Source organism: Parasteatoda tepidariorum, chromosome 8 (genome assembly GCF_043381705.1).
Source record: "Parasteatoda tepidariorum isolate YZ-2023 chromosome 8, CAS_Ptep_4.0, whole genome shotgun sequence".
Classification (NCBI taxonomy): Eukaryota; Metazoa; Arthropoda; class Arachnida; order Araneae; family Theridiidae; genus Parasteatoda; species Parasteatoda tepidariorum.
Window position 1 is genome coordinate 73762209 of NC_092211.1, and position 24074 is coordinate 73786282.

At 30.0% G+C, this 24074-nt stretch overlaps 1 protein-coding gene across 1 annotated transcript; it reads right to left on the reverse strand.

Moving 5' to 3' along the window:
- Positions 1–83: 83 nt before the first annotated feature.
- Positions 84–20580, reverse strand: LOC107447615 (sodium-coupled monocarboxylate transporter 1). Its single transcript, XM_043048914.1, has 11 exons — positions 20200–20580; positions 18494–18559; positions 18292–18411; positions 17429–17583; positions 14962–15102; positions 14050–14188; positions 10928–11135; positions 8494–8648; positions 6333–6538; positions 2392–2489; positions 84–278 (listed from the first exon to the last, which is right to left on the reverse strand). The coding sequence occupies exons 1-11, from the start codon at positions 20539–20541 to the stop codon at positions 139–141; spliced, it is 1770 nt and encodes a 589-aa protein (XP_042904848.1). The 5' UTR covers positions 20542–20580; the 3' UTR covers positions 84–138.
- Between the last annotated feature and the right edge of the window lie 3494 nt (positions 20581–24074).

The window sequence follows — 24074 nt, forward strand, 5'->3', positions numbered from 1 at the left end:
ACAAAATCTTTGCTAACATCATCATTTGCTCATTTTACATGCTTAAGTTTCATTATAATTATTTATTGATTAAAAAATGTATATAAAAATATTTAAGATTATTTTATTTACAAGAGATTTTTTTTTTCACATTTAAATCTACAATTGATGTGTTTGTTCAGACGTTTCAAAACCAGAAAGTATGTTGTTTTCTTTATTCTCTGTTGTTTTCTTCATCCAAAGCTTAGTCACTGGACTTAGGCATTTTGAGTCAATTGGCACCACATTATTTCGCCAACCTGGAAAATATAATACGACTTAACTAGATTTATTATGATTAATTGTCAGCTGAAAACTCAAAATAAAACGGAATGTACGAGATACCAAATTCACTTCAATATAAATAGACTTTTCATTTATTTTCTTGAAAGTTTAAAATCCAAATTAATTAAAGTTAGAAAATTTTGGATTTTGAAAAAAATTTTTTTTTCCCGAATATAAAATTGTTTAAAGTAGTTTATCATATAAAATTCACAAAGATTATTTTTTTATTGTTATGAAGACCTTTTAAACCTAATTATAAACAAGTGGAAATTTTCTCCTTAAAGGTCAAAATAAAAACTTATAAAAATATTCTAATTCGATTTTTTTCAATTCCACTGTTAATTAGTTCGGATAATTATCAAGATAAACTAGTTCAAGTTATTAATTCATGCAATACAAAGTACAATTTTACTCTTTAGATAATAGTTTTAAATAATATAAGCACTATAGGTTATTCCAAATCCTAATTTTTTTAATTTTTCAATTAGTTACCCTATTGGAATATTTGGTTCACGTATTAGTAAAGGCACCATTGAAATTGAAATATAGTTTCTTAATCCAAATACATTTTTATATCACAGTTATAAATTAAATGTGTTACCTATAAATATAGCTTATTGCATGCAGTGCCAAAAAAGAAGTCACCTTAATTGACTTTTGTCCTAATAGCTAACTTCTGAATTAAGTGCCAAACTTAACAATTCAAAAACAGTGACGTCATCGGTTATTAGTGATATCAGATGAGTTAGGGAGACATACACAAAGAAGAACTAAAATCTTAAATCTTTGAAAAAAAACTCTTTTTTTCAAAAAGATTTAAATTTTAATCTTCCAAATTGGGAGGAAGCAGCAACTTGGAAGACTAAGTTAAGTGCGGAGAGTGTGGTTAAAAGTTTCAACCCCCTTAATCCCTTGGCGCAGATCGGACACCGGTGCCCTTTTACTTATTTTTTTCTGACGCTTTCATATACAAGTAAAAATACATGTTAGTATATTTTAATTATTAAAAATAGTCTAAATAATAATAAAATAAATCAGTTGGATTCTCGGAATTATATTTGTTTCAAGATATAAAATCCAAAAAAAGTAATTAGATTTTTTTTCATTCATAATAAAAAATTTATCAATAGTTGATTTTGTAAATAAAGGAAATTTCAGTGGTAAATAACATTTTCTCTTGGATCTAAATGCAGAGTTTGAAAATGTATTGTTTGGAAGTGAGTAGCGTTAGGAAGATTTAACTTTCAACTTGTAAAAAGCACCGATGTTTCATACTGTATTACCTTACCATAATTAATTAAAATTCTAAATATAGTATTTTTCATTTATTTTGACCTAAATTAGTGCAAAATAATAAATGAAATGTATTAAAAATAAGTTTAGAGAAAATTCTGCGTCAAAGGGTTAATGTTCTTTGTATTTTGCCACATCTCGAAAACTTTTAAAATGAAATGAAAACTTTTTGCTTAAAAATAAATCTCATATATTCCAGATATCTCATATATAAGGTATCATCCAATGAAACATAATGCTTGCTTGCTACTTTTATTGGCATTTTATGATGGCCGAAAGCTTTTCAATTGTAGAATATACAAAATGTTATAAGATTTTAAGATACGTTATTTCAAATTAAAAGGGTCAAAACTAGTCGAGTAGTTCCAGAGAAATATAAATTAAAAAATAAGATTTTTTTTAATTTTATAGCTCAAGTGACTCAAACTGTGTATTTCCTTAGTTAAAATTGAATTATTTCTGCAAAAGAGAAGTTGACACGAAAGGGAGCAAAATATGCACCGAACTCTGGACTAAATAATGGAAGCTATATATTCCAGCTTGCTGTTAAGCACCGTATTTTTATTCCCAAGAATGTAAATCTGCAAGGAAAAAGGTATATTTAGTTTAATGAAATATGTTTTCTGTGATTGTTTCCTCAACCTAATTAATATTAAGTACTAATTACATACATTCAAAGTCATATTTTTATGTCATTAAGCTTGGCACTTAGTTCGTGAAAATACAATCATTAGAACAAAAGTTAATCAGGGTGATATTTTTATCTTTGACTAACAATACGTGAAGAAGTCTTACCTGTTATTAAGACAGCAATTGCCGAAAAAAATAAAGTTAAGAAGAGCCCAAGAACGTTATGCCACATGAAAGAGATTTTATAAAGGAAAAATATTTCTCTAAACAAAATGGAAGAAAAAGGGAAAAATTATATATTTGTAGCAAATAAAAATATCTATGCCAATACAAAAACCATATTTATTTTTAAAAAACAACATGTTAAATGGATATTAATACACTGCCTAAAATTATGGAAGTAGTTTCAGTACTTAAGTTAGTAGTTGCAGTACTTAGTTGCAGTATCGAATGATTAATTAGTTACTTAATTATTCGAATTAAATAAATATTAATCTAAAAATTACGGCATAATATTTTACAGTAACAATGTTTTTCTACGGTAAATGGATATTACTGACGACGCCCCCAATAAAATTTTACGGTATTTTATACCACAATTTGATGCAGAATTTTTTACACTGTGAGACAAAATATAAGAGACATTTATTTATAAACGAATGTAAAAACATTGTTTTAAGCAAATAATATTTTTATTTTTTTTTAATAATTCATCTGTGTACTATAGTTACATTTCAAATGCTAGTTTTTAATGCGTATTAATTTTCGCAATTTATTCCATTTAATGAAACACTTTTAATGAAAATTCTTCAATAAAATTAAATTTTAAGATACTTATTCAGAATTCTATTTCATTAAAGATATATCTTAAATCGATAAAATGAATTGAGATATTTTAAATCAAACTATTCAGATGTTACAAAAAATTATCTATCGTTCAACCACGTTCCTAATTCTAAATAAAAAAATTTATGCATGTAATGCAGAATGACCTTGATTTTCTAAAGTTATTGGAAACGGTTAATAAAAATAAAAAATTATTGCCATTCGAATTATTGCCATTTTTTTATCATTAAACTGTGAAAAGGAAAGATTTTTTTTCAAAAAATAGTGCTATTTAGTATTTAAATTTCATTTTGATCCTTTAACAAATATATTATGTTCTATTGAGCACAAGCAAAAATATTTATTTAAAAATGAATTTGCATTATAGCCTTAGATAGTGGAACTTCTTTCCTTTGTTTTTAATTAGCCATTTGTACAAAGCAGAATCCTTAGCTGATTTCATTAATTTTCGAAATTTATTTCATTGAACGAAGTTGATTCTAGTGATTACTGTGCAAGATTGATAAGACTTTACTCTCGATTTTGTTTACCATATCAGAAAGGTCAGCTTGCTCCTCATAGCGCACAAATAATTTCTAGTGGTAGCCTTTGAGAGATGACAACTTGCTCCGGGCAACGGATGAGTATTTTCGAGTGGTAATCCTTGGATGTATGATTTATGGTTTGAAAATTCGATTTATAGGGTTTTTATCCATGTCTACTGCTAAATAATTCAAAGGTTTGTGTGAAACGTCACTTAGTTTCAGTTGTGCCGCATTACATCTTTTGAACAGTTGGCAAAATTAACCGAAAATCTGCAAATTTTAGTCTACAGTTCTCTACACTTTTTCAAAATATTTTGTTGGATTCGGAGCAGTTGGCATCTATGCCTTAGGATATATATTTCTTGACCTAATAGCAGAATATGCCTCTTTTTATCAGCACCAGAAGTGAATGCTTTTTTGAGGAAGGAAGCGTACAGCGTACAGCTACACTAGGAATAAAGTTATATCTGCCAAGTTGAGCACCTGTCTAAGTTGATCTCTATTATAAAAACCCGAATTTAAGTTCTAAAACTACAACGAAAATACTGAATCATTCTCTTTTTATAGGTTGAAAATCTTTCTAAGTTAACCAGTGACTGCTAAAGCAACTCACCTGAAGTAGTCACTCAGGTTTCACTCTAAAAAATAGTGAAACAACGAAAATAACTTTCAGATTTCTGAAGCAAAACCAAAGTAACCATCTTCATCAAAAAACGAAACTCTCGTTCTTTACTCCCATGAACTATGTAGCCATATACAGTTTATTTTTTCTCATTTCAAAAACCCCGAGTGTAAAAGAGTTATGAAATCATATTATTGAAATTGAGCAAAGGAAAATACATTTGACGTTTTAATTAGACAAATTATTCGAAAGATAGAGTTTCAAATAAACTATTTTCTACCGTATTATCACTGTAAAATAAAGAAATCAAGAGTGGATCCTAGAATAGCCCACCTCTGGGTGACTATTTGATATTTGCCAAGATATTTCGTAGGAATTATTTCGAACGTCTGATCACACCACCAAAATTCTTAAACCTGATTGGTTATTTAATATGTATACCTACACGAAAGTTGGATTTCGTTAGAAAAGAGGTGAAAGGGTTTATCATTTTGCCATATTTCGCTTCTTATCTTTTACTGTTAGAATCATCGTTATTATTTCATTTTTTAACCGTTATTATTTCATGTTTGATTTTTTTGAAAATGTTGAAAATGGCGAGAGAATAGAAGAAGGAATTTTCAATAACTAATAATTTAAATTGTTTCGAACCTAAATTGTTAATAATTGAATAATCAAAAAGCAAAATTAATTTCAGTAATAACTGCCAAATCAACGAGATTTCAAAAAGTCGCCGCCAAGAAGTGGGCTATTCTAGGATTTTTCCAGAAAGCAAACTAACTTAAATTTCTATTTAGTAATTCCACAGTTTTGTCGGGAAGGTGAAGAGCTCAACTAATTAATAAATTGGCCAACAAAAAGCCTTTTATAAACCTATACCTGTATTTGAAATATCTGAATACATAAAATTAATTTTATTCCTGTATCTGAATGCCTCTCTGACATGGAATCGGATTATTACTATATTTAAACCCTAATAAAGGAAATTTAATTTTTAAATTAAGAGCGTTGAAATGAGAATTAAAGTAAAATAATAAAGCATTTGTTATGATTGATAATTTTAAAATCGCTTATATATTCTGATTTTAAGCAAACTATTCTTTGCAGATCGGTCAGACTGCGACATCTATAAAATAAACCATTAACTCTCAACCCACCTGTATCTAAATGACAAGCACGAATCATTTTATCTATTTTACCTTATCTAGGTTAGACATAGATAATATTTAAAAATATCGCACACATACATAAAGTACTGCTTTGTGATGCGTAGAACAATATAATTTATCACAATTATAATATTATTTTAAAATTACCTTGCACAAAGCATTTAGAAACTGTTTTCTCTATACATTTTCTTTATATAACTGTTACCGGGAAAATATGAAAACCGGCATTATATATAATGCCTAAATCTAGCCGGCAAAGTATGAAATGATTTATATTGCACACACTGCCTAGGCATTATATATAATGCCGGATGCTATTTAGGCAAAGTATGAAATAATCGCCCTGATGAGGTAATTATGTAAATGATGTGCATGTTACTGTGAATGACCGAAATCGGTGGTTGTTGACTTTCACCGGTGAACGTTGACAATCACATAGTCGCTTTGGTGAATGCCCGAAATATTTATTACATCCGATTTGATATTAATTTATTCGTGGATATAATTACATTTATTCGATATTTTAAGACCTACTGACGATAGATTAGAAGAAACATCAGTTTTTGGAGTATCGGGCAAATATATACCGGGCAGTGGCACTGAACCTTAAGAAAACATCGGTGTAGGGTATACCATGCAAATGTATACCGGGCAGACGTTAAAAAACATCAGTGTAGGGTATACCGGGCAAATGTATACCGGGCAATGGCACTTGACCTTAAAAAACCATAGTCCATCAGTTCCTGCCCGGAGGGAATTATGAATTACCTTGTATAATGCCTAGGCAAAGTATGTAATACTTCTCATATTTCATACTTTGCCTAAAAACGTCAGGCACTATATATAATGCCGGCATTTCATACTTTGCCGGTCACATAACCTAATAAAATAAAGTACATAAAATATTCACAGTGCTACTTACTTAGGGGGAACAGTGCTACTTACTTAGGGGGAGGTTTTGTTGATATCATTGAGGCAGTACAATTGGCTTCGTTTAGACATGAAGGCGTAACTACACTGGAATTAGTGCCTAAATATGGGCAAGAGCTGGCACTTAATGGTAAAGGAGTTTGGCTGTACTTGCTTGTTAAAGATCCGATGGATAGCCATGCAACTATCATGTATGATAGGAATACAGCTACAGATATACTCTGAAATAAATTACAGTAATTTAAATACTTTATAATAGTTGTTTTGCAGTCTTATTCTGCAATCGAATTATTTATTAAAAAATAAATAAAAAGAGAACTTTTTTCCAAACACCGATTAAAAATTTTAGAAAAAGACTACTTTTAAAACTTTTCTAAGCGCTTAAAATTAAATGTCCTCTCACAAGCTTTTAGTATCCATGCATGAATCAAGCTTATAACCCACAACCTAAATGTATGATATTCTCCGGGTTTTTGGCGCGGTATAACCATAACGTTCTCCTGCGCTTAAAACTCCAAGCAAGCAAATAAACACATACTCTTCCCGTGACCTCTCATACCTCTTAACTTTTTTTTTCCTTAAAGGTTGATATTTTACAAAAGAAAAAGAAAGAAAAGGATAATTTTATTTACAAAGTATAAAGTAGTCACGTCACTTTGCTTTTAATAATAAAACACAGCATAAATTTTGCTTCTTAATTATATAGAGCAGTTAGAAACACTAAGGGGCTTACTGTTAAAGAGACACAAACTGAATTTCCGATACTCCAAGTGCGAAAGTTATATTTTGTTTTAGAAGTTACAATATTTATAAAAATCAATAGTAAATAGCATGAATTAAATATATGAAATTATATTTTCATGTTTAACACTGAGGAACAAAATTTTTGTTGCATTTATACAAATACTTGATCTTGCCCAATTCGGATGTAAAGATTTCAAATCTGAAGTTATATTCGCTCCAAAAGCAATATATCTTTATTTTTAAAAGGACATTTTTGGAGAAATATTCAAATTTAGAAAGGTGCTCACAAAAACTGCTCAAAAAAGTTAGAGAATATTATAAGTCTTGTATAAAATTGCGGTATAAGCAAAACAATTCTAATTTTCTAAGGGCAAGATCAACCCACAACCTCAATATCCTTTAATTGTTTTAAGCAGTGCTTAACAGGGGTTTGAAATAAAGTAACAAACTTCTAGGAGAGTTAGAGCACAGAATTAAAATTGCTTAGGAACCCAGGCCCGGAAATGTTCCACTACGTGGGTAGGACATTCCCCACTCTGCCTATTCAGATGCACATAATGAAATAGTTCATAAAAGGATTCTAGCGGCGTAGGACGACATTTTCGGGGCATGTGTCTTAACTGTCCTAGAAAACTTCGCAACTTTTACGTAATCCAATGCACGTCTTTAAATTTGAGCATTTCGACAAAAAATTGACCGAAAAAGTCATTTAAAAAACCGTTGCTTAAAGATAGAAATCGAATGCAGATTTGAAATCTGCGATATGAAAATATCCATGATCCTTCAAAAAATTTCAGGTAATAAAAAACAAAACAAAAAAAGGACAAATCGTTCCCCAGAGTAATTTACACAGAAAAAGAAAGTTTCGAAAAAGAAATGCTTTGTTATTTTTATGCTGGTTGGTAGGTTCTAATGCCACTTGCCACACGGGCAAGACTGCTCGGTGAAACCGAGCAAATTTAAGGCAGAGTGTGCGATTCTTGTTTTTCAGTGGCGCCATCTATGACCAAGAATTCGACTTCGCCACATCATACGTCACACCTGTTTATAAGGCGGACCCATCCATATATCCATTCATTCATCCACTGATCGTAATTTTGACCTGAATCACAGAGCGATCGATCTCCAATCCAGTACCCCCAGAATTATTGATTTGTTATCGGAACATGGAGGACTTTTGCGACTCGACAGATGTAACGTGCTGCAGTATTTTTATGTATTTATATTCAACGGAAAGAAACCTAAACTAACATCACTTTCCAAAAAAACAAAAAGCAGCCTTGATTTGAATACTCGTCTAAATGTGTTGAATTAAATAATTATAGGTAATTATTGATAAGATTTTTAAAATAATTTCAGATAAGATATAGAGTGCGTTATTTATTTTGAAAAAAAATAATGTACTCTATATTTATTTTAAAAGATATATAACCTTGTCAGATACTTTCCTTGTGAGCACTCCAATTAAAAAGACTCCAAATATGACACCCTGTGGTGCAGATAATAAGACTTGCAGAAGATGTTGCAAACTAGTTGCTTTTAAGAACAGAAAACTTAGACCAATACCAATAGCCCCATAAATGAGAGCTGTGAAAATAACATTCTATACTACATATAATATGAAAACATTTATAGGCAATCTTTAGTTTCAATAACAATTCAATCAAACTTAAATTTTTCAGAGAAAAAACATTTTCATTTGAAGCATTTTAATTAAAATAAAAGTTATTTTATAAAATCAGTTTATGTATTTCTCCATCAGTGTTGAAAACAATTTGGGTTTTTAAAGAGATAATCCCCAGAAATACTGCAACATACTACTTGATTAAAAACTTCATTCGCTTCCAAAATATACAAATTGGAAATATCAGTCGATATGCTTCAAGCACTCAAAAACAGACGCCCATTTTTAAGACTTGCCAGATGTGAATGAGAAGAAAAAAGTATCAATTCACTTTTGTTTCTTCACTGGTAAGTGTTGAAAATGAGCATTTATTTCTAAGCGCTTAAAACATATCGACTGATATATCCAATTTGTATATTTTTGAAGTGAATAAAGTTTTCAGTTAAGTAATAGTATGGAGTTTTGTTCATTAAGAAACTACGAGACGCCCGGGGACTAAGTGGTAGCGCCTCGCGCTCCCGTGCCACAGGTCCTGGGTTCGATCCTCGGGCCGGGCAAGGTTGACTCAGCCTTTCATCCCTTCAGTGGGTCGATAAATAAGTACCAAGCGTGCTTCGGAACTAAACACTGGGGGTTTCGTGTTTGGCTGACCACCTAACCGGAACATCTGCTCCTGCACCCCATAGCCCAAGGTCAAGAAAACTGAGATGGGCAGAGTAGGCCTTGGCCCTCTATGGGCTGTCGTGCCACTGAATTTAGAGCGAGAGAGAAAAAGCTACGAGGTAGTAAATATTTTTGATGCAAAAAACAGCAAAACAACAAGTACTTTAAGTCGCTTAATTTAAGAGGAACATAACCAACACAAAATACATTTATTTTTTTCTTCAAAATGCAATAAAAGAAATGGATAAATTTGATAATCTTTTTATTTTTTTAGATAACTTAATTCGAGGTTTAGAAAGTTTTGTACATAATGGTAAACTTATCATTAAAAATAATATTTTGCCACCCTTTAAGATCCATATTTGAGAGTTAATTCAAAAGTTTAACACAAAGAGGTTTTGAAGAGTCCTTTTGCTCTTAACTCTTTCTCACCACTTATTAAAAAAGCTCTTTAAAAAAAAACCAAGCACTTCTATTCATTACTAGATTTTGTAACAGTTACATTTGCGCAACACAAACATCAGCATCAAAATTTAATAATTTGTTAATTGAATTATTATTCAGTGTGATTCCATGCCATTAAAGTATATTTAATAAAAAAAACTATATAAAAATAGATGGCTTTATCCTTTCTTTTTTACACTGTTCAAAGCTAGACAGTGGAGCGTATTTTCATATAAATTATACTGTAATAAAAAGGAAATTATAAATTTATGACAGTCAAAAACTATCAGAGACAAAAAATAGTATGCATCTTGTAATAAAACTGCTACTTTTAATCGAGGATATCTTTCAAAAAACGTAAAAAATAGAAATATTGACTTTATTTATTTGAAAGTATTAAAATCTCTAAATACAAATTATTACAGATATCATTTACGCTTTTGCGATATGTATTTTAAATCTTCGTAAAAAATTAATCTTGAGCTATAATTCAAAATTAAATACTGGTTAAGAAGATAGTTAAATATTTATTCGTTATATGAAATAAGGGTACAGTGAAACACATTCAGAGTTGTAAGTGTTTTATCTATTTTCAGGCTATGGAATATCGTAAACAGCTAAAAACTGTTTTGGAAAATAGATCCCACTATATCCTATCCAAATCACTTTATGATATCCAAAACCGCAACCCCGACTTAACTGCAAACATTTGTTTTTGTTTTTTACTGTAGTATTGATATTATGTTGTTCACATTTGTTATTGTATTTTGTTGATATTAAAAATATATAAATTTTCAAAATATTTCGAATTATTGTGCTTTAAATTATTTTTAAAAAATTATATATCTAATGATTTTGACTTAAAGTTATGATACATAATAAGTTTTAAAAATTTAATAAGCTATGAAACGGAATTTTTGTTTTATTTAAGCCAATGAAAGAAATTTTTGATCAAATTTAGGTCTTTCATAAACCTAAAAATAATTACATTAATTTTTTGGCTAATAATTTTGATAATTTCATTAAAAATGCCTGACAATTAATGTAAAAAAAATATTATTATATGAATATAATACAGTCAGATATATTCTTTTTTAAAAAACAAATTATTCAAAATAAGTCACATGCAACTTACAAATTATTTTAGTCATTAAAATAATTTTGAAATCGGAAATATTTCCTTTTCTATAAAAAGGTTTTATAAAGTCAATGACTGTGACTGTAGCGGCTGAATTCAGGGCAGATGATATTGTACTTAGTGAAGCGCTGAATATACCAGCTATACATAATCCAGTCATTCCAGGTATAGAATGAAACGTGTTTACAACATAGGCAGGAATGATCTAAATAAAACAAAAAATCATAATTTGCAATTTTTACAAACTTTAAACTAGCGAAACAATGTTTATAAAAGCTTCAAGATTTTCTCAGATAACTGTTAGAGAAAATTTAATAACATAAGTGTATTCGAGAAAAAACCTTTTGCAGGTTCATGCAATAATTTTGTTATAGTGTGCTTATGGTCAATTTTAACATCTAAAGGGTAAACGGCGTTGAATGTGCTCCGTAAAACTTGCACAGGATCTCGAATGTTATTTGAATTTTTTATGAAAGCACTTTATAGTTATTCCATAGCAACTTCTTTCCAAGGCAAAAAATCTTGATAGTTTTTTTTGGTGGACCAACATAATTATGATGGTTACCATCTTGAATTCCCATCAAAGACCAGCATACAGCTTGATGGGGACCATAAAATCTGCCCAACATCCCAATTTAGGAATTAGCATCTGTTTTAAGTTGGGCCAACATAACATACCCAACATGATATGATGGATTTTTATGTTGGGCAAATATAACATACCCAACGTGATATGATGGATTTTTATGTTGGGCCAACATAGCATACCAACTACGTGCCAGCATAGCATGATGGATTCTTATGTTGGGCCAATATAGCATACCCAACATAGTACGATGGATTTTTATGTTGGCCCAACTAAGCATACCCAACATAGTATGATGGATTTTTATGTTTACCCAACTAAACATACCCAACATAGTATGATGGATTTTCTTAATGGGCCAAAACATTGCAAACTCAACATGGTATGATGGATTTTTATGTTGGGTCAACACAGTGTACCAATGCGGTATGATGGATTTTAATGTTGTGTCAGCATAGCGTACCAATGCGGTATGATGGATTTTTATGTTGAGCCAACAAAAAAATTCCATCACGGTCCAGTATAGTTTACTGGTAGTCATTATATTTTTCCATTTATTCTACCACTACTGCTTACCATTATATTCTATTGCGAAAATAAATGCACTATACCTGTACCAGAACGTTCTTTTAAGTTAAAGGTCATGGCAGCAATAAAAGGCATATGTAAAACTTGCTGATCTGTCATTGAAGAAACTGTTAATTCATCCGCATATATCAATATCATTAATGAAAACCTTCGAACAATCTAAATAATTTACCCTGATGGGTTTTTGGTACAACAAGGCAATATTAGTTACCACTCTTCAAGACAAACCACATAAGAGCTAAATGGTGCATCAATAAATATTTTAAAGTTACCTCCTCCATTACCTAATCTCACTCCCATAGAGAAATTCTGAAAAATAAAGAAAATTAAACTTCAAAAAGGCAGAAAAGAAGGCAGTTAACAAAAATGGAGGGGAGATCTGGAAAAAAGTATGGGACGGAGCAATTTTGAAGTCTCTCGCAGAAACTGCGCCACGATTGCTTCAAATGGTCAATGATGGTAAAGAAGAACTACTGATTTATCTATAAAAAGAAGAGATATTGAAATGTATTTTAATTGTGGTTTTCTATTCTTATTTATCTAAATAAAGCATATTTTGAAAGTCTAAAATTTTGTTCAATGCTGTGTTTGCAACTCTTGCTATTCTTAGAAGGCTGATTCAAACAAAGAAAGTGAGGCGTCAATGAAAAAAAAATTTAGTTTTAATCTTACGCATGCTGAAAAAGGTTCTAAATATATATGTTTATTCTTTCGGCCACAAATTCGATTAAAATACTTTTTAACTTATCACGTTTAATTTCTCTATAACCCGAAACCACTTTATCTGGGATGTTATTCTTTACCCGTGAGATTTGGGATGAGATAGATTGAGTGCAAAAACATTATAAGAATAATAATATATAGCAAAAACAAATCATAGAAACATGTCAGAGAGTGGAAACAATATTAAGCTGTTTGAAAAACCTATTTTTTGTAAATAATAATTTGGTTTTCATTGAAAGTTGTATCTGTTTATTTAAAATTTACTTAAAATTTGCATTAAAAAAATTTAATTTATTAAAATTTTAAGCTAGCAAGCACTATCTCTAGAAAAGGAAATTTTCAGTTAAATGGAGAGCTTAATGGATAAACATATTAAATAATATATCAATGTGTTTTATAAATTTATTTAATTTTTTGTAGAAACATTATGCATCTTTTTTAAAAGTTTTTTTTCCATTATCACTATTGTCATTCTAAAAAAAAAAAACTACAGACGAAATAATATTTTTTTCTCATATGCAACTGTAAGAAACTGGAAAATTTATGCTTTCAAAATGTAACGCAATAAGTATGTACAAAAAGCTCTTCAAATATCTTCATGAACTTAGAACTAGTGTATAAATTGCTGCTAATCAATAAATAATCTATATTAAAAAAAAACAAGTTGAACTGAGGATACTCTTATTGAATTGAATTAGCAATTTTGTTATGTGCATGCATGTGAAAAAGGGTAAATTCAGCTATGTCTTTAATACGTATTATATTTTATCGTGCAACTTATGAAATTGTTAAAAGCGAAATATGTAATCCTAAAAAAATATTTACTTTTGAATAATGTACTTATGTACTTTTAAACTAACTTCAATAATGTACTTTTGAAAAATAAAAATTTTTGTTACTGTCACATTCAATTTTTTAACACGTTTTCAGCTATTTTCTGACTACACTTATTGCACAGTCTGCACAACATCAATATTAACTTCAAAGAAGCCACACAACTATAAATTAATTTTTCATGAAAATAGAAAATGTTGATTGCGAAATTAAATCATAGCTATAAAGCTAAACTTACATGCGAACTTTTGCTCCTTCAACTGTACGTTTACCCTTCATGAGAAATAAAGGCAAATTAAGCGAAACGACAAGAAAAAAATTGATTAAAAATGAAAAAACAAGAAAGAGAATTTTGAGAAATTTAAGTATAATAATGTAAGTTACGTACTTGATCGTATTTCTTCAGACCAGTTTGTTCTTTATTCAAAATTGGATCACAGTTGAAGTAAATGGAATATAATAATAGTCCTACAGAACTACATGTCAAGTATGTCAACATCACAGGGATAGTACTAATCCGAAGAGTGCTTAGAGAGAAAGTACAGACACGATAATTATAAAACTGTTGCAGAACTTATAATAAAGAAATTTCAATTATATGTTTCGAATTTCTGTAAAATATTACTTGAAAAACATTTTGAACTTAAGTATTCTGAAGAACATTTTATTACTTAGTTAACATTTTAGTATTAGGAATTTGTTTACATCAAATAAATGCTCATTATAATATATATAATTAAATATTTTCTAAATTATTAAAAAAAGTTTCGCTCTTTATTTTAATATGATTTATAAGAATATATAAAGTCTAAATTGTCTATCATTTTATAAAAAAAATATTATCTGCCAATCATTCATTGAATTAGAAATAAGCATTCTGGTTCTAAATTTTTATGAAAGGACTTTAAATAGATATAAATTAACGATTTGTAAAATATTGCAAATTAAAAATTTATACTTACAAAATTTAAAACTCGATGCACAAAACGAGTTTTATTTGGTCAAATGAATAAAAATACAGGTTAAAATAGAGTATTCCTTTTCTTATACTAAAATGTGATCAAAATTTAATTAATATTAAATAATAGTTAGGATGCAGATAGATTGTTTTTTGAAATATGATTAATCTCATCAGTTTTAAACTTTATAAAATATATGCTTCTTGAATGGTCCCTTTTTTATATTTTAACTTAAATACAATTCATCATCATCATAATTTAGCACAACAATCTATGTTAGGTAGAGCCAAGACCTTCTGCTGAAAATTCCTTCAGGAAAATTATACGTATTTCAAACTTACGATTTTGCTCTATCTATTGTGCTTAAACTTAGCATTCTTTGAACTTGAATTTGATTTGTTCCATACATTGCGAATCCAGTAATAGTACCATGGACTAAACAAACCCAGAATCCATAGCGTCTCGTAAGATCCCATTTGAAACTACAAAAAGGAAAATGTTTGCAATTACTTTATCTTTTAGAGTTCAAAATATAAATATATGTATGTGTTAATCAAGCATTTATAAACCGGAACATTTTTAGCTTTATTTTTTTTCTTCCCTTATAATTATACATAACACAAATAAGTATTATTTCATACAAAGTGATAGTCAAATATATAATTAGGTTAATTTAAGCTAAGTTTGAAATATTATAATCTATATTCCATTTTTTGCGTATTGCATCTTAGTTAATTCTTTGACGCAGGTGGTACACCTGTGTCCATTTTACATATATTTTTTCTGGCAGTCTAATTACGAGTAAAAATATATTTTGGTATTTTTTAATTATAAAATATAATCTTTTACTTAAAAAAAATTGTTAGATTATCGGAATTATATTTGTGCTAAAATATTCGTTTATTTTTTTCTTCTTCTTATTCAAACATTTACCAACAACTGATTTTGTAATTAAAGAAACTCGAAATTAAATTAAGGAAATTATGAATAATTTTTTCTCTTAGGCCTAAATAACTGTGAATAAGTGCAAATTAAAAAAAAAATATTGTTAGAAAAAGACCCCGACTTTTCATGTTCTATTTCGTTACCATAAATTATTAAAATGCTAACGATAACATTTTTCACATATTTTGCCAAAATTAATACAAAAATATGAAAAATATATTTAATAAAAATTGTGCGTCAAAGGTTAATCTTAACAAGGTTAAAAAGGATATCTATAGCATACTTCGATTATAATATATAACTATAATCACCACTATTATATTGTATAACTATTATTACTATCACAGTTACTACTAATGCTACTAATACTATTTCTTCTATGATTACTGTTGCTACTACTATTGCTATTACTACTATTATTACTACTCCTGTTACTATTACAAATTATTTTATCATTGGAATTGCTACTAACTTTACCATTGCATTCTAAGAGTACTAGCATGACAATTTTTGCAATGAGACAACTTATATAAATTTTAATGTCAGTCCTTAAGGCGTATTAGTTCGTTTCTTTTTTTAAAAAAATTTAAAGTTATGGTTTTCGGGCGAAAGTTATTAAAAGTTATTTTTCGATCAATAATTAGAATCTCTGAACTATCACATCGTTTTATGAAACCGAAATAATTTCAATTGACTTGAATTTTTCGTCTGTGATTACCCTAATTTTAATTGATAGCAACTTATACTAACTCATATCATAGTACCAATAAATCAAGTTCAGACTATTTTATTTTGGAGAAAAAAATCAATTCATCGTAGAACCTTCGTGTTGATTTTTAGACCATAATATCATTCAAATTTTCTGCAATCTTAATAAGTTATCATAGCTATGTTTCCTTACAGTAATAACCATAGTACAATAAAATAAAATTAAAGAGCGATTGATTTGTTCGGTTAATATTATTTAACTAAGAAACTTATGAAATTTGCTTCAAATTTAAACAGTATTAAGGTTTACCAAAATTTAAATTCCTTAACGATGCACATTTTACGATTGTAATGATAGATGTCAAGTGCTAGCTGAATAGAATGAATGTGTTATCACCCGTGATTAAACAAATTGCCAAACTCGAAAATAACCGTTTCAGACCATAGCGTCCAGCATCTATAGACATTGACTTTAAACTCAACAATCTTCATTAGTATACCTTTCAAAAAAACTATATTTCTTTTGTTGTTGTTGTTTCTAATTCCACTTGCCACATTAACAAGCCTGCTTGGCAAAGGACGAGCAATTTTAAGGCAGAGAGTGCGTTTTTTGTTTTTCAGTAGCGCCATCTATGGCCAAGAATCCGACTTCCTCCACATCGTACGTCACACCCAAGTCGGACTCATTCATACATCCAATCATTCATCCACAGATCGTAATTTTGACCTGAATCAGAGAATGATCGATCCAGTACCCCCATAGGTATTGATTTGTTATGGGAACATGGAGGACTTTGCGACTTGACGGAATTTAACGTGCATCAGTCACCAACTACATGCGGAGTCTTCAGCCGGCAGGGTTCGACGCGAGCTCTCGGACATGGGCCTAGCGCCCTACCGACCAGGCTCTCCCGGCCTACTTCAGTTCTTTTTTACTAAAGCACCACATCCTAATTATTACCTACCAGTTTCTAAATAATTAATTCACTGGATGGCAAACAGCTAATTTATTTGGGTAACCCAGATATGGTTTACAAAATATGAAGACTTTCTACTTTAAAATTTCGTAATTCCAGCTAAAGGAAAGAAATGATCCGATAAATTGTTATCAGCAAAAATTTTTGAATTAAAACGAAATTGTAAATATATACTTACTCAAACAAAACCAATCTTTGTCCTTCTTTTGCTTGCTGATAAATTTTAGAAATGCCACCTCCATCTCTGATTCCAGTTGTATAGATTGAAAACACGCAAATAAACATGAGAGTGGCTTGGAAAACATCAGCCCATAAAACAGCTTTTAATCCTCCCTAAAACAGTATGCATACTCGGAAAAATTAATCATAAAATATACAATTATTACTCTACTTTGAATTCTTTTAAAAATAAAATTTTTCTAAACTATGTTTAGCTCCATGGAAATGTATAAATGCAAAATAAAGTTCAGTTCATAATTGTAACCAACTATATCATCCCATAACCATAATATCGCCTGTATGAGCCATTTTATTTTGTCATTTTTCTGAAACCTTTTAAAAGCGCAAGGTAAAACCATGTTTTCGTTTACTATGCAAACTTTGAACTATATTTAAAACTTTTTTTTTAAACTTTTCGTATGTTTCAGCAAAAAAGTTCATAGAAAACTTTTACAACAAAATGCTTCCATACTCCAATCATAACTTTCAAAGCCATTTTATCATGTCATTTTACTAAAGCCTTCTTAAAGCATTAGCTGAAACCATCAGTTGACTAAGCTATTTTAACTAATTTACAACTTCACGGGCCAACTGTTACACCAGGAATACACATCAGCCGGAAAGTTTTTATTAGTTTAAAAGTAAATGAACGGAAACTTTAAGTGGACATATTTTCGTCTGGGAGCAGATCTGATTCTTTCATTTAAGCTTAACTATGCTTTTATCGAAATTATCGAATTGAGTATTTCCCTTGTAAGCGGTAGAATAAAAAGTTATCTAAGCAGAAGACAAATGCAATGCAAAATCTCTCTAGTTACTCACCACTGAACAATACAAAGCACAAACAGCTCCTAATGATACAATAGACATTTCCAATGACAAATTCGTGACTGCGCTGAGTGCTAAAACAGCACCATAGAGAGCTATCGCTATGAAAGACATCTGCATGAAACAGGGGGGGGGGATATATTAGTGTAATAAATAACTTATGACAACTATGTTATCATTATCAAGTAACACTTACCATCTGAATCAGGAAAACTACGGATACCATGTATCTTATTATGTTTCCATACCGCATCTCTAGAAACTATAAAATTTAAGAAAAGAGCAACTTGTAAGTTAATTTAGAAGTAGTTGAGTATATTTAAGTTTTAATTTAACCTCAGAATAACATTTATAAAAAAAAATATGTTTGGAAGTACAAATTCAAATGGATGTTATTAAAATGTCACAAACACACTTCACAAGCAAAGTAAAACACGTTTTTTGAAGTTCATTCTATCAAAATAAGGATTTTAACCAAATCGCGTCAACTGTCACAAATACGTTACGGCTTAAAACGCTATCAATCTGGGTAAAAACATAAAACTAATAACCTAGCTAATTCTTTAGCAGATTGTTTGAGAGCAGAGTTAGCATTCACCACTACTGAGTTCAAAATTAAAATTATATAGTTATACTTTAGATTGTTGTTATTTCTAATGCTGATTGCTAATCTCAGCAATCCTGCTTTTTGAAACCAGTGAATTTCAGTCAGAGGGTGCGTTTCTTGTTTTTCAGTTCATCTATGGCGAAGAGTAAGACTTCAGCCACACGAAGGATCAGTCTGCGTAGGGACTGAGGGTGTTCGGTATTGGTCCTCGTTAAACTGTGCTACCGTAAAGTGCTCCACTTCGCGTGCAGGTCGTTGGGCTACCGAAGCGGCGGTGCCATTCCCTCTGTAGAGGATCAAAATTGTGATGGCACGTCTTCGGATCATCCTCAGGCATGTTTCCCAGACCGTCGCCAATAGCCCATTGTGCAGCTCTAGTGCGACGTAAATGAACAACAATCAGTCACACAAACGTCAATGTCCGTTTAAAGGGCGGACCGATTCATACATTCATCAATAAATCGTAATGTTTACCTGAATCGGAGAACGATCAATCTTAAATTCAGTATCCCTAGACGAATGATTTTTTATGGGAACAAAGCTTTTGTGATTCCGACAGATTTGATATACACCCGTCATCATTTAATACACGGGAAGTCTTCGGCCAGTGAGGACCAAACACATGACCTTTTGGTCATGAGCCTAAAGTCTAGCTCCAAATCACACTCAACGATTAAAATTAAAAATAGCCCTTTCAGTAAGTCCATATTCAATCTGTTGCTGCAAATCTGCGAGCTGCAGACTGAGCCACTTGGTATTTTTAACAAGTTAGTATTTATAGATCTAAATTAACTTAATTTTCTAGTTCATCGTACTATCTCAGCCTTGTTTGTTGTACCTCATTGTTGAGCCCGTGTCCGAAAGGTGCGAGTTCGATCCTCGCCAACCGATGACCCCCTGTGCAATGAAGGATGACTGCTGCACGTTAAATCTGACGGGGTAACAAAGTCCTCTGTGTTCCCATAACAAATCATATCTCTAGGAGTACTGAATTGGAGATTCATCGTTCTCTGGTTAAGGTCAAAATTACGATCTTTGGGTGAATGACTGGATCAGCCCTATAAACAGGCTGTGACATGTGTGTGCAGAAATCTAACTCTGTTCCATAAATGGCTCCACTGGAAAGCAAGAACCACACCTCCTTTGCCTTAAAGACACCACACCGACAGCAGTGTTATTGGCAATAGAATATGAGCCTGTTATCACGCTTTAAACGATGTGTTTTATAAGATACTAAGAAATACAACAAAACATTTTTATCCGATAAAAATATAAATTTAACAAAACTCGATTACCTCTGTTACAGTAGACACTCCACACTGAAAATACACAGGAATAAGAACGACAGAAGCTAAAAACATTCCAATTGGTATCATGAATATGCAAATATATATGCCAATACCAAATCTGTAAACCTCAACCGGTACTGCAAGTATTGAAAACGCCGATACTAGCGTCACAACAATTGAAAATATCACAGGAAATTTGGCCATATTTTTTCCCGCCAATAGATACTCTCTGGCAGTTTTTTGTTTACCTCCATAATATTTTGCAGCAATTCCAATAACTGCTGAAATAATTAGGGAAAGGCAAATAATAATGTAATCAAAAGTACCAAGATTGTGCTTCTGAACCATCTTCACTAAAACCGAAAACTGAATGTTGATTAGAAGAATGCAAAGGTAATTAAAATAATGGGGGACTTGAATACAATGATAAATCACAAATAATAATAACAATCAACAATGATGATTTTTCTTCGTCTAGTAAAAAATCTATTATTCTTGAATTAACAAGGATGGTCAGAATTTCAATTGCTTAAGAACAAACATTAAGTACCAATTTATTAGGTTTCTATGTCACATATTTCGTATAAATTGTTTAAATAACCAAGATAATTATATTTAATTAAGTTAAGAGCTTAATTCTTCGACTTCCGAATTTTTATTAAACATATTTTTCATTCTTTTTTCATTATTTTGTATGGTGTCTTTTTTTGCGTTAAAGGTAAAATTTTCTAAACACAGCTCAATAATTTTTTTTCAATTTGTACTTATTTGGTGTTAATTAGATCTAAGGAAAGCAATCATCTTTGAAACTTAATTAACATGCAAAATCATTTATTGGTACAATTTTTAAATTGAAAGGAGATAGAAAGAAAAAAATTTAGCTACTTTTTTTGGATTTTATATTTTAATACAACTATAATTCCGGTAATCTAAAAAAATTTTAGTTACTATAAGAATGTTTTTTTAAACTTAAAATATACCAAAATATATTTTTGCTTGTAATATATGTTTATGATATATATGTATAAGGGATACCGGAGTTCCATCTGTGTCAAAGGGTTAATAGCAAAGAATTGAAATCTTCTATGGCATTAACCAACGCCTCCTAAAAGTGGGAAGACCTCAGCACGAAATAATTTAGTTGTCCATCGTAATGAACATAAACTGCGCAGTGGAGGAAAATAAGAAAGATATCACTACATTCGGGCTACTAAGCTGATCAGTGGGCAAAAATACGAAAGCTGTCATTGCGGTAGGACAATTAAATGATAAAATTTTTTATTCATGGTAACCTGTGCTGTGGCTTTCTTCTAGAAGGTATTGCATTAACACGCTTATTTACGCTATCAAACAAAATGAAATAATAAAAACAAGTACAAAAATTAAGCTGAAATATGAATAAATTGACGCAGAAAAGAGCATCAACATGCTTCGGAATCGAGGTACATGCGTTAACCTGAAAACTGACCGCTAAGGGATGAATAGAGAAAAGCTGAAGACGAGGATTATAAGATAAATTCTCTTTAAGTTCATAAAATGAAAAATACAAAAGTATACTAATAAGATTTCAATTTATAAATGTTTTAATTCAACCCATATAAAGATCCGTAGAACGAAAATAATTCCTACGCAATTTGTGAAATAAAGAAATTAAAATAAAAACTTAAAATTTCTTTTGCACTAGAAATTTTGAACTTAAAATATGTAAATGACTGTTCCTCTTAATAGTTTCCTTTAATATAGTTATATTTATATTTTTATTGTTATTTTTGGTTTGGTGATTTACTTATTTAGTAAACAAAAATGGTCAATTTGCCTTTTTTCTGATGTATACCAGCTTTATAGTCCCCATTATTTGCAATATTTTAAAGTCTTTGTTCATTAAAATTCTTTGTTCTTGAAATTAAAATAAAAAATAGAAACATAGAGACCCAAATAAATGTATAGTCTCGGAAAAAAGAAAATTAAAACGTTACCAAAGCCAAATCATTGATGATGAAGGCGAGATTAAAAGCATAATAAACCTGTTTAATTTCCTTCGAAAATTTAGAGGAGTTAAAAGAAGATTATTAAAAACACCTTCAAATTTTACCTGACCGATAGAACTAGTTTTGTTGTTTTTAGTATTGCCTCCTCTAATTAATATTTGTTTTGTTTGTAATGAAGTTTCTGCTATTTCAAGGCTCAAACATTAACTTAAGACCTACAATTCGTGCATTTTTTGACTTTCTTTTCGAGATGAATTCTAAAAAATATAAATTTAATAAAAATAGGACTCAATATAAATGGTTAGATGAGGTAATCTCAAATGTGCTAAATAATAAAATGATAAATGATAGTTTAAGTTACGAAAGTTTAAGTTACATCAGTCACAAAAACGTACTTTCTCTAAATAAATATACCTTTTTTTTCAACGAAATATGGTCCCAATAGTTTAATCAAGACTTTCAAAAAATTCGACACTTTCAAAATTCGATTTCGTTCTAATTTTGTATTTTGCAATTCAAAATTGCATTCTTTAAAGTTATGTAAAAATGTATACCTTACATTTCAATTTAAAATTTCGATTATTATTAAATAAAACAATAAAAATAATAAATATTTACTTAAAGATATATCTTGCATGAAATTATTTATCCATGGATAAATAAATTTTATAACTGTGTTAAAAAGTTTTTCAATGTGCCTGAAAAGTTCTTGAGATATAGCGAAATACGCAAAACATAAAATTGACATCAATGGGTTCAAACTTAGGTCCACTCTCCTGAACTAACCCTACATTTTGGGTGTCAGAAATACAAATCCATCCAAAAAAAAGAAAAGAAAGAAAGGTATGTTTATTCAGAAGTACAAAGAAGAGAAAGTACGTTTTTTTGACTGATTTCGTAACTTAAAATAGCGTTTACTCTAATTAATTAGCATATTTGCGGTTACCCTCTCGATTTATTAAGATTGAGTTTTAGAACGTGAGGATCCGATCACAAGATCAAAAGTTATGCAGCGTGGTTCGTTTATTTTTTGTGTTCAGTAAATAAAATAAATACATTTCTCTCACATATAAAAAACATTCAGCATATTTAATTTTAAGAGGGAAAACCTAAGATCGAAAAAAAAATATTTGTTTTACTCTTCCAACAAACTTAATAGAAATTGAGAGAAATTAATATAGTTAGTTAAATAAATAATCTCAAGAAACTAAATCGGTAACGGTAAGATATTGATTAAAATCTTCATTCGTTTCGAAAAATCACAAATTGGAAATAACAGTCGACATGGTTCAGACGTTCAAAAATAGTCGCGTATTTTCTAGGTACCTATTTTAATCAGTTAACAGATTTTAATTATTAATTATGCACCAACGTCATCATAAGCCTTCTGTCATCTAGCGTAAAAAATTAAATGCCAGATTCATAAAAACCAATTGTTTCTTAAGCAAAATAAATAAGGCATTTTGAATATCATCCTTAAGATTCTTCAAAAGTTTTATCGTGCAGAAAATGTTGTAGAGATCAGAATGTATAAAAATTTGATGGTGCAATGTCGGGTAAATATGGTGGGTGAGAGGAGAACTCAAATCCCAATTCATATATTTTTTTTAGGAATTGTTTTACACAGTGCGGTCTTGAGTTATCATTAAAAATTTAATGAATAAAGGTAGGGGTACTTCAACCACCCGTCATAATTGCCCAATCTTACTCCCTCGGATTTCCATATATTCTTATCACTCTAACATTTTAAAAGGTCTGCTCCTGAAATTTGCATAGAACTTCAACTGATGTTTATTAAACCGGGATTTAAATTTTGCAGGGTTGATAAAAAAAAAAGGTTTCTAATAATGACACGCATATTTACATCATTGATTAAAACAAAACACTTGTAAA

Excerpts from the sequence above, each read along its gene's own strand:
- LOC107447615 (XM_043048914.1), bottom strand. The coding sequence starts at position 20,541 with ATGGTTCAGAAGCACAATCTTGGTACTTTTGATTACATTATTATTTGC. Across the intron at positions 17,584-18,291 it reads GTGCTTTGTATTGTTCAGTG|GGAGGATTAAAAGCTGTTTT; the intron begins GTGAGTAACTAG and ends ATACTGTTTTAG. Across the intron at positions 2,490-6,332 it reads TCAACAAAACCTCCCCCTAA|AGAAATATTTTTCCTTTATA; the intron begins GTAAGTAGCACT and ends CATTTTGTTTAG.